The 11,471-nt window shown below is 36.2% G+C and overlaps 1 protein-coding gene across 1 annotated transcript; it reads right to left on the bottom strand.

The window, feature by feature from the left end:
• Positions 1–7,332: 7,332 nt before the first annotated feature.
• Positions 7,333–9,896, bottom strand: LOC139470016 (uncharacterized). Its single transcript, XM_071252308.1, has 2 exons — positions 9,721–9,896; positions 7,333–8,038 (listed from the first exon to the last, which is right to left on the bottom strand). Exons 1-2 carry the CDS (start codon positions 9,894–9,896, stop codon positions 7,333–7,335), a joined length of 882 nt encoding a protein of 293 aa, XP_071108409.1.
• Positions 9,897–11,471: the final 1,575 nt, after the last annotated feature.

Raw genomic sequence — 11,471 nt, 5'->3', positions numbered from 1 at the left:
ATATTTCCCCCCCCCCCCATCCATAATCTAGATAAGGTTAAAATTACAAATGCCAAGGCACGACGTGCTTTTAAACAAAATAAGCATCAGTCTTGGAGGAACTGCGTCTCTAAAATATATTCCCGCACGCCCATATCCAAGGTGTGGAATATGATACAAAAAATAAAAGGCAAAGGTTCAAAATCATCTGTTTACCATCTTAAGGAAGGTGACACGTTTTTAACGGATAAAACTGATATTGCAAATATGCTTAGAGAAACGTTAGCAAAACATTCTTCAACATCTAATTATGTCCCAGAGTTTCAAAAATTTAAGAAACAACAGGAAAAGATAAAAGTCAATATTGCTTGGTCAATATAATGGTGAAGACTATACTGAAGTCTCCTCATTACATGAGCTACATACCACCCTTGGGAAAGTTCATGACACAACAACGAGAGCTGATAACATACACTACCAGCTTTTAAAACAATTTACCTGAATCGTGTCTAGAGACATTTTAGATATATTTGGTCAATTATGGACATCCGGGATTTCTCCTCCTTATTGGCATAGTACCATAGTAGTCCAAATACCAAAGCCTGGCCTGGATCACATAAATCCCTCTTACTATCGACCTATATCCTTAACAACTTGCGTATGTAAAACCATGGAACGAATGGTGAAAAATAGATTAATTTGGTATCTGGAAACCAATAATCTAATTACAAAATTCAAATGTGGTTTCCGAAAAAAATCGAAGTACTATCGGCCATTTAGTACGATTAGAATCCTTTGTGAAAAATGCTATTGTAAACAAACAACATGTAGTGTCAGTCTTTATCGATCTTGAGAAGGCCTATGATACTACTTGGAAGCATGTTATTCTAAAGGATTTACATGATTTTGGTTTGAGAGGCCGTTTGCCTCATTTGATATCTCAATTTTTAACAGACAGACAATTTCAAGTCCGAGTGGGTTCAACCCTTTCTGACCATTATAATCAGAACCAGGTGTCCCACAAGGCAGTATTTTATCTGTTACCTTGTTAAGTATTAAAATAGACTGTCGAAGGTTTTAAGTGATTCAGTGGAGTGATCACTGTTCATGGATGATTTTAATATATCTTGTCAAGGTAAAAATATGCATACCATAGAGAGGCAACTACAAATCTATCTAAATAAAGTCTAAATCTAAAGTGGTCTCTCGAAAACGGGTTTACATTTTCTAAACCTAAAACCAACTGTATACACTTCTGCAGAAAATATAAGCCGCATAAAGACCCTGAATTATTTTTGAATGGTATCCCTATCAAAGTTGTAAAGGAGGCCAAATTCTTGGGACTCATCTTTGATAGCCATTTAACTTTCTTACCACACGTTAAATCACTTAAAGCTAAATTAAATGTCTGAAGGCACTCGATTTGTTGAAAGTTGTATCTAATTCAAAGTTGGGAGGGGATCAGACAAACCTCTTACACTTATACAGGTCACTGATCCGTTCAAAACTTGATGGTCTATGATGGAGCCTGTAAAAGTAATTTTTAAAAACTAAATACTATCAATCACCAAGGACTAGGCTTTGCCTTGGAGCCTTTCGCACTTCTCCGATTCAAAGTCTGTATGTAGAAGCGGATGAACCTTCTCTTAAACTACGCCGTCTGAAACTATCTTCACTAAATTATATTCCAATCAGTCAAATCCAGCTTTTAATTGCGTATTTAATCCTCTTTACGAAGATATTTACAATAAGAAAACATCTCTTGTTACACTACTTGGAATAAGAATTAAATCCGTCGTTTCTGACGCGAACATTAACTTTCAAGATATAGCTCCCACACAACTTTTTTCATCTCCTCCTTGGCAAATGGTAGGCCAAATGTAGACCTCACATTAAATAGACTTAAGAAATCTGATACAAATCCACTAATTTATAAACACGAATACAATCAATTACGAAACACTTATGACACATATAAATCTATATTTACAGATGGATGCAAGGATGGTAGCGCAGTTGCTAGTGCCACTGTCATTGGATCCAGAACAGTATCTTCATGATTTCCCGATAATAGTTCCATATTCACAGGAGAAGCACACGCAACTTTTACAGCACTAAAATGTATCAAGAACAAATCAAAAACATAAAGAATTCATTATTTTTTTCAGATTCACTTCCGTGCCTTCAGGTTATTAAAGTATGTCCTGTAAACATCCAATTTTAATTGAAATTCTTGAGTTATTTAATGATCTTGCGACTGGCCAATATGACATCGTCTTTTGTAGGTTACCAAGCCATGTTGGCATCACTGGTAACACATTGGCTGATGCTGCTGCAAAAGCAGCACTCAACAAATCTGTGACATCACTTCTTATCCCCTACACTGATCTTACATCCGTGATCTGATGCAAAAGAAGTGGCACACCCAAGTAGGTATCATAAATTACATGAAATTAAACCAAATATAGGTTACACCTACTTGGGCTGTCAGTCTAGATTTGACAAGGTCATTATGCGACGATGTCATATTGGCCATTCGAGATATACACATGAATATTTGTTAAAAGGTGAGGATCCTCCCTTTTGTATACCTTGTGATGAAAGAATCACGGTCAAGCATGTCCTGCTTGATCGTATTGATTTTTCCATCCCAAGGGATAAATATTTCAGTTTAAAAACAGTGAAGGATCTTTTTAGTAAAGTTCATTCTCATTTAATACTATGAGGCCTTATTCATAAATTTTGATGTACTTACTGCATTGTTTTAAAACTTGTTAGTGCAAATTAATAACTTAGATTGTTTGTGGCTGTACCCTCGACGGGGGTTGAAGTAGCGTAAAAGTATTGTCCCCCTAAGAGGTATGTAAGTCCCATAACATTCGAAGTATTTTTATGCATGTCAGGCTTTTAAACGTAGAATAATCGTCATTTTAATCATTGGCTTAATTGGAACACTGTCGACAGTGACTGAAGGGATGATATAAATCCTGCTGGGGTCCATGCAGGAAGCAATGGCACTGTAAGTCCCCATGGTACCTAGTATGGTGATCTCCCTTTAGTTACTGACGATCTCTAGCCCATTTTTATATTGTGTTGTTCACTAATACTTATGACTTTTATGTATTCTCAACTGGTTTTAAATAGAATCTGTGATATTCTAGTTATTGTACTGTCCATCGTTGACAGCTTTTTATATTGTCTAAATATATATATGTATTAGCAATATACTTCTCGTCACGATATGGCTGAAATACTGCCGATGTGACGTTAAATTTCACTCACTCACTCACTTTAGCTTTGAAAACATCTACTTCGAACGTTTTGGGTTGACGAGGCTCACATTCAACATGAATAATCTAATAGACCATTATTTTCCTTATAAACATTTCATGAAACAGAAAAGTTGTTCTGAGAAGGTCAAATGTTGTAGAAGGATTTAGCGTTGTGTGTAACATGTAATGTATAATACTCTAATAGAGAGTGTTATGTTTACTTCTCCTAGACATTTTCCATTTCATAAAAACCTTTTCACTGAATTAAAATTTTCCTTTCTAGAAGAGGGAGGGTGTTATGTAGCAGGAGAGACTGTTCTACCTGTATTCGTGGGAATTCTCAGTAATTGAAGGTTCGGCAAAATATCCAGTGTGGGGCGAGCAGATTTAAGTGGCACTCGTTCGGAAACTTGAACGTGGCAGGGTTTTATAAAAGGCAGGTTGTTTTTTTTCAGTCATATTTTACGTTTTAATGTCATGCATAAAATGTTCATGGATTAGTTGTTTCATTTAGCATAATTATTAACGGGAGATACAGTTTATTGCATATAGACGAAAGGCCAAATGAAAGAATAACAAAAATACAGAATGTGCATGTTTGTAGCATGGATAAATCACATGTCGTAGTTTATACAGGATTTCTAAAAGATAAAGGTAAAAATGACCAGAAGGCAGTGAACTTGCATAATTACAGTTTGGATATGCAGTGAATTTTGTAATTTCATAATATCTTTTTCAATTTTCAGACAAATTGGTTTACTTTTTTCTGTTAAACGTGTTAAACATAGATTTTGTTTCCGTACTTAATGCATTGAGTGAGTTGATCTTCTTCTCTTAAAATCAAGATGATATGTTCATTACTAAAATTAACTTTGCCTTCTGCATAGTTCCCAAGTCAATATTTCTGAAAGTTTCGTCCATACATCAGCAGCATAGTGACAATTACACAATACACGAGTTTAAATCAAACATATTTTCCAAATGATTATAAAAATTTATGCCTGATGAGTTAAACTGAGTTTAAATTATTTACATAATTTGTATCTTGATTTTGCTTTGACCCTGTCCATAATCAACGTTTCAGTATATATTTTTCAACCCTGAAAATTGGGCAAAACAAATTAATGAATGTGTTATAGAGGCTTTCTTTCACATCCAACTAAACTTAATGTAGTATCATCTGCAAATTGTGCTAGCAGAACTTTATTATTACCCATCTGTATAGCCTTGATTATTATCATGTCTTATCATCATTGCCAAGATTTCTGCACAAGGAATATATGGTGATATAGGATCCCCCTGGCGATTAGCATATCCATTTACCAATCCACTTGTTTTAATATTTTGAAAACAGACTTTTACCCACTGTTGAATAGTTGGTCCAAATTTAAAAATAAAATAATACATTATGCATATATTTTCTTTCCACAGAATGAAATGCTTTGTCAAATCAATTAACTTCGTATTTGATAAGATTCAGTACATTCCGTCACATCATAAGTCATTTCTGTATCCTCACCTATATATCTACAAGGCAAAACATGTTATATTCTGTTTGTAATTAATGCTACAGCATATATATATATATATTTTTTTCATGCATGTTTTACAGACATATACGAACACTATCTTTAAGGAGGTATATCTATATCATCCAAATGTCCATACATATATGTCCATATATATATATATATATATGTACAAAGCAAGTCGTCCTACACTCTTCCTTAAAAGATAAATGCTAAGCATTTCCTCTGTATGTATTTATATATGTAAATATCGTTTTAATTTCAATGCTGATGCAGTGAACGTTACACAAACCTGATGCTAGAATAACATCTGATTTCTAAAATGAACATATTTTACAGAAAAAAATAGTTGTTAAACAATAGTTATAAAATATAATAACAAGGAGCCAAGATATTTTCTTCATTTTGCAAAATATTGTGTTCGACATATTTGTTTCGGGGTCAGTATGACAGACAAACCTGATGCCTTGAAGTATAAAGATATATAAGTATAGATTCAAATATGTTTGTGATTAACCCAACCTTGAAAAATATTGAAAGATGAGTGGTAACTATTTATGTCATTATTTAAGATTAGACTGATAGTACGTCAGGAAAGCATGGCACTTTAATATACGTATCTTGTTACCCCAATAGTCTTTTTTTAAGTAAGAGCAGCATGTATATCTAGGGTATAGGTTTGGTGCGTGACTTATCACACAGTACTTTCAGAAAGTGTGCATATTCTGTTTATCGGCAATAAATAACATGAGACGAATTATACGGGTAAATACGATTTAATTCAGAACTAGTATAGATTACTTAAGGTTAGGGGGGGATGTATGTAATTAACAGAACCTTAGGCGGGTTTAAAGGATATGGGTCCTGGCTTGGGCTTTGTTTTGGACGTGTAGACGGCATTTCCAGGTTTGACGTATAAATGACCAAAATGATGTCTGATGCAATTCTCTGCCTTTTCGGGTTAACAATTGGCTTGACTTTGCATGTGTTTTTGGCGGGTGCCACTAGTGGATCGGAATGAGCTCGCGTTTTTGCGAGCACCCAGTGTCACGAGTATTACAAGATCAGTGAATAAATACATGATATAATTAGGCATTAATAAAGACCTGCACCTGGAAACAACAAACAATACAAATATATCTATTGCCAATCTCTTTCATGCAAAAAAGGCCCAAAGAAATATTACTATGTAATACCGATGAAAGTTTAAAAGTTATTGACAAGTCGGAAGAGGAACTTTTAATAGATATGAACTAGCCTAGCTTATTTATCATAGCACACAAAACTACTCTAGACCCTAAACTTAGATGGTTTCAGCTTAGATAACTCCACAGAATACTACCTGTTAATACCTATCTACTCAAGATGCATATTGTGGACAACTGTCTATGTACTTTCTGTAATGCTGAGCCAGAATCTATCCAACATCTGTTTTGGGACTGTAGGGTAAGCAAAAACTTCTGGAAAAGATTTTCACAATGGATTGAATCCAAGTGTCTACATACTGGCAAGATAAATCTTACTTCGGACCTAATCCTTTTTGGCTTTTCAAATTCCACACCGATGATAATTTGATCTGTTACTCTTATTGGCCAAATTTCACATTTACAGATGCAAAAGGAAAAATAACCAACCAACCATTACACATTTCCAAAGTGAGATTAAATATTATTACCAAATAGAAAACTATAGACACTTTGATAAAGCCAAACAGACTGAATTCTATATGAAATGGGCTCCTTATGAAAACCTTTTGAAAATATAAATATTTGCTATTCCAAAACTAAATATATATCCTGCTTTCTGTCTTCATAAATACTATAAGCTTCTAGTGAGTGTGAATGTGTATGGATGTGTGTGAATGATATGTACTTGCTTAAAAAATACCTGGTCATGGTCAGAAACAAACGACGAGTGGGGGTTGTTTATTGTACGATAAACAACGACCACGACTCGTTTATTTCTATATGAGATATCAACATTACGTACAGCCTCTTTGGGGGTGTTAAATTAGGAAAAAATACACGCTTTAAAATATTTACCCGTACTTAAATAATGATGACTCCGAAAATCCGAAAGCGGCCATGCAAGATAAATTCATTTTAGGGTTTGCGTTTGGTCTTTCCCGCATATTCTCCAAAAAATGTACTTTTTCTCCCAATACCCATTGTCATATCGCTCTCACTTTCGGATTCGATTGTTCGGGCACTGCGTTTATCTACCTTCTCCTACTCACACAATCATCTCACAACATGTTCGCCAACACTTGTATCACAACGCTTGCACGCACACACACATCGCATTCTTCTTTCCCCACCATTATGAAATAAATGTATCTTCACATTCACATCGAACTACGAAAGTCGGAACTCTCATCCATACAATCTGTTAAGAATCGTAATTGGTTTGGTTATATAATGAAATATAATGCACAGATATCATTTCAATTTTTCACACACTAAATTGTTGTTGTTCATTGCAGACCCGTGTAGATCCGAGCTAGAATAGGTCTTTAGCAACCCATTAATTTCATGCTTAAGGGGCACTTTGAATCATATGACGGATAATGAATTCGCAGATAAGGAATACAACCGCTCAAGGGTTTCGGGTACTCGCTTTTTAGTGTACATTTTAGATTTTACTTTTGCGAGAGGAAGTTTGCCTATAATCCCCATCATTGCTTTGTTTTCTGAGATAACAAACATCTGGACAGTGTCCTTTGGATTCAAGTGTTGCAAGAGTCCTTTCAACAGAGCCCATGCGATGAAGTCGCTATCAGCATATAAAGGTGCAATCTCATTGCTGTATTCTGTTACACCCAAACAGCCATATCCTACTACACGACCGGAATGTAAACGAGCAATAAGAATATGTTTTGCACGATTGATGATCCAGTTCTTGAAGAAGTAATCCCTCTCGCTTTCACATACATTCTCGTCGTACGCTTTCAACTCAGTAAACATGGAGCCTTCGAAGGGGACTATGCTGATATCCGGACTCGCTTCTGCATCAGGAATTGCCCCCAGTATGACTTCCGCTGGCCCGCGTTTTTGGTGTACGTCATAGTAGAAAGTAAAGCCATGGGTGTCGTAAATGTTAACGAAGGTAGCTGATATGACGATGTTGGCGTCACCGACTGCCTTGAGGGATTGAAGGTTCACATCACGTCCGATTCCTTTACCTCTGAGGTCTTTCCTCACGAGATAAATGCCACCGGCTACTGTCTTCTCGTTATAAAACGCCAAGACACGACATGCTGTTAAAAAAGATATAGTTATAGCACAGATGTGAATAAACATAAGAATGACGATTATTGAAAGGTCATAACTTTTAACATGCATATAGATATTTCATGCTACATGAGGATTATTTGTCAGCCACCTATGCTTGTCATATGGTTCGAGGAAATAGGCCAGCTTGGTGGCTTATGATCGATCACCATGCTCTGACTGCGTGCGAGGCTGATCTTCATACCAATCACTTGTTTGTCTGTTCCAGACTTGATTATTTACAGGCCGCTGCCATATACCCGAAATATTACTTGCTGTGGTGTTACACAATACATTGAAGTGTCTCTTTGTATCTAATGTGAATTTAGCTTGTTTTCACGTGTTTCTGAAACCTTCAGAGTCCTTAGCTGAAAAGATCCACAAGCAATGCCACATTCTACCATGAATTGGGAAAATACTCGATTTTGATTGGTCAATCAGAGACAATGAAAACAGCCGATCTGACGGCCGGATCACCACCGAAGCTAATAATTATAGAATAGTACCTCTTTTACAGTCAGAAAATACGAAAGAAATCTACTAAGGGAATGTATTTCAAGTTTTGTGGACAACAGAGAGCTTGCTACTTGGCGTTTTTCTTTGACCGACTTTGATGTCATAATGCATAACAATAGGCAATATGACGTCATAATAGTGACGCGAGGTTTAGAGATGAAGCATGTTAGACATGCTTTCAGTGCCTGTCATACGTTCCTGTGAAGTAGTACGGTGCAAACAAACTGCATTACCATAAAGAGCGCCATATTTTGTTTAATGGCGGTTGCTGATGATTTTGTAAATTCTCATCGACAACCCACTCAAGACATTCAACCCATGCGCTTCAGGCACTAAAGATTTTGCGTTTTATTTAGTCATGGTTTTATGGAGATAAACATACTATATGTTCAACGTAGAGCTAGGTTACTTGTAGATTTAACCAAATTTAAACTTGGAACTGAACACGGAGCTGGTAGGTTGTTTGATGTAACTTTGTTCGGAAAAAAAAATTGCTCGTTTGTAGGATTCCCTCACCATGCAGTATTTGGCCCCAGCAGGCCTTCAATGTACAATAAAGCGTACGAGACGGAGCGTGTTCCAACAACATATCCAGGTAAACGACAGTCGTGATATAAATAACACTGCTATTCGCTGATCAAGCCAGGGTCACCTTGACCTCCTTTCTATGTACACCTCCTTGAGCCTGTCACCCCATATCAAGAACACGCAACTAAATCTGTATGTTGTTACACACTTTGTTTGTCAAGCTTAAACACCGGGCAAATTTCAGTACGTCGCTGACATTTTAGCGTTATGCCCAAAATAACTGAATAGCATGTCAGTTCATATGAAATATTCGAAGCTATTGCAGGGAATGGCACCAGGTTTTAATCATCTTAAACTGGATGTTTTATGTAATGGTGTATCGAGTCAAGAAGAAATGCAGTTGTTTTCTCTATAAGTATTTACAGTTAAAGGACACGCGTGCCTTCCGCTCACATACCCACTCCCCGAAAACAGATCCCAGACACTTGTCCACCACCTCCAGCTGATACACCCATGTACGCACTTCCCACCCCAACAAGAACCATACACCCACCCAGACATCCATGCTGACTTGTGGACAAGTAATGTCATTCGTTGTCTTATAGTGCAGTAAATGCAATCGTATCTAGTATTTCGCCTGCGTCGGATGCAGCTACAAACCAGGCCCTTGAATCCATATCAAACGTGCAGTACATCAGGTCAAGTGGTATTTCCCACTCAACTATGTTCGTCATTTTTTTTATGGCGGCTACATCAGATCGAGTTGCTTTCCTCACAGAGTACTTCGGAACAACAGTAGCCATGTCAGAGTAGAAAGGAGGCCGAGATTACTGTGACAGTTGAACACCAAAGTCGATGCAGAACCATACACCAAATAGCAGGATGGCCTGGAAATAAACACAATTCTGTCTTGCTGACAAGGCACTAAATCACCTGTCATGCATTTGTGTTATGTTTGGTGCCCAGTGTATCCACAATTAACTAGAATGCTTCATATCTACAAATATGTATACAAAATACATATTTGCCCACAGCAAATATTCATTTGCTTAATTGCATCAGTGTGGTTTATCAACACATCTACAGTACTTTATATGTCTTATGCTTGGTGGGGCAGACAGAAATTGAACATTTGGATAACGTCAGCAGGGATAAAAGAGGTCATACGAAAGAACTTTATTTGCTGTTTTGGTCATACATAAATATATGTAAGTTACATGGAGTGCGGGCTAGATTATTTACAGCTTTCAGCAATATTGTGCAAATATGATGTTCAATAAAAGAAAACGTTGACAGATCTATAACACACTTTTTGTACTAGTAAACAAACTGTGGACTTTAAGACATTTTCGCTCATTGTAATAACATCTAGGTAACAAATCATGTCTATCTCTGAAATCCACAAGCATAGTTGCTGTCAAACCTAAAAAGACATATTCAGGGCGGTCAGTACCTTAAAGTGAGTGTATTCTTAAACTGTCAAAAGCGATTGACCCTTCAATACTAATCTATAGCTGGAAGCTGTCTTTCGGACTGTTATGAGTTATGATGTATTTTATGATATTACTGGGGAATGTTCAAATCAGTTACTGTCATTCAATCCAACGTTCTAACTGTCAACTGTCTCAACAGGACCATTGGTTTGGTTATATATCTCCTCCCTGTCTCTATGTCTTAAGTTGTTAATCGGTAACTGCGGTACAAATGTATCAACTTATTCATCTTTTGTTGCAAACTGAACAGATTTAAAAATATCTAATTGATCATGAACTATTCAGTCAGTCAAGTACCTGTATCAGAAATGTAAAACCAGCCATGTTTCATGTAGTCCCAAAATCTGGTAATTATTTCTTTGCTTTATCACTGAAAAATGATGATGTAACGTGACAAATAAACTTACTCACAGTCAATATATTTTTCGCGAGAGTGAAGCACAATTTTATTAAAGTCTTATTAACAATTTCATAAACTATATTATATTAATATTAAAATTCATCATCACTTGCCACTGAGGTTTATCCCTACTTTGCCAGCAAACTGAAGAGGATTAACAGTGAGTGAGTGAGCATCGTTACTATGTTTATACAGGAAAAGATGTCATGCCAAAAACGCTCACAGTAGTGAGGATTTTACAAGAATCCATCACTACCTATGAAAGCTAACATGTGTATAAACTCAGTTCGTTGAAATTTAAATAATAAAGAAACTATTAGTGACGAGTTAACGAGTAATGAGTGAGATATATATATATATATATATATATATCCACTTAGGGTTATCATATTTGGTTGAAATTCCACATGTGTAATAATACATGTATCTATGGGTTATGTCTGAATTTGCAGCACCGAACTATTAATCTTACCACTTTTACAGGT

This window comes from Haliotis cracherodii, unplaced genomic scaffold (assembly GCF_022045235.1).
Source record: "Haliotis cracherodii isolate W230 unplaced genomic scaffold, xgHalCrac1.p SCAF_20, whole genome shotgun sequence".
Taxonomy (NCBI): domain Eukaryota; kingdom Metazoa; phylum Mollusca; class Gastropoda; order Lepetellida; family Haliotidae; genus Haliotis; species Haliotis cracherodii.
Note: the sequence above shows the minus strand (reverse complement) of the source record. Positions and strands in the feature narration are given on the sequence as shown.

Bases quoted from the DNA above. Each gene is read 5' to 3' on its own strand.
- LOC139470016 (XM_071252308.1), bottom strand. From the start codon at position 9,896: ATGGCTACTGTTGTTCCGAAGTACTCTGTGAGGAAAGCAACTCGATCT. The intron at 8,039-9,720 runs AGATACGATTGC...ATCTTTTTTAAC, and splicing joins TCCGACGCAGGCGAAATACT to AGCATGTCGTGTCTTGGCGT.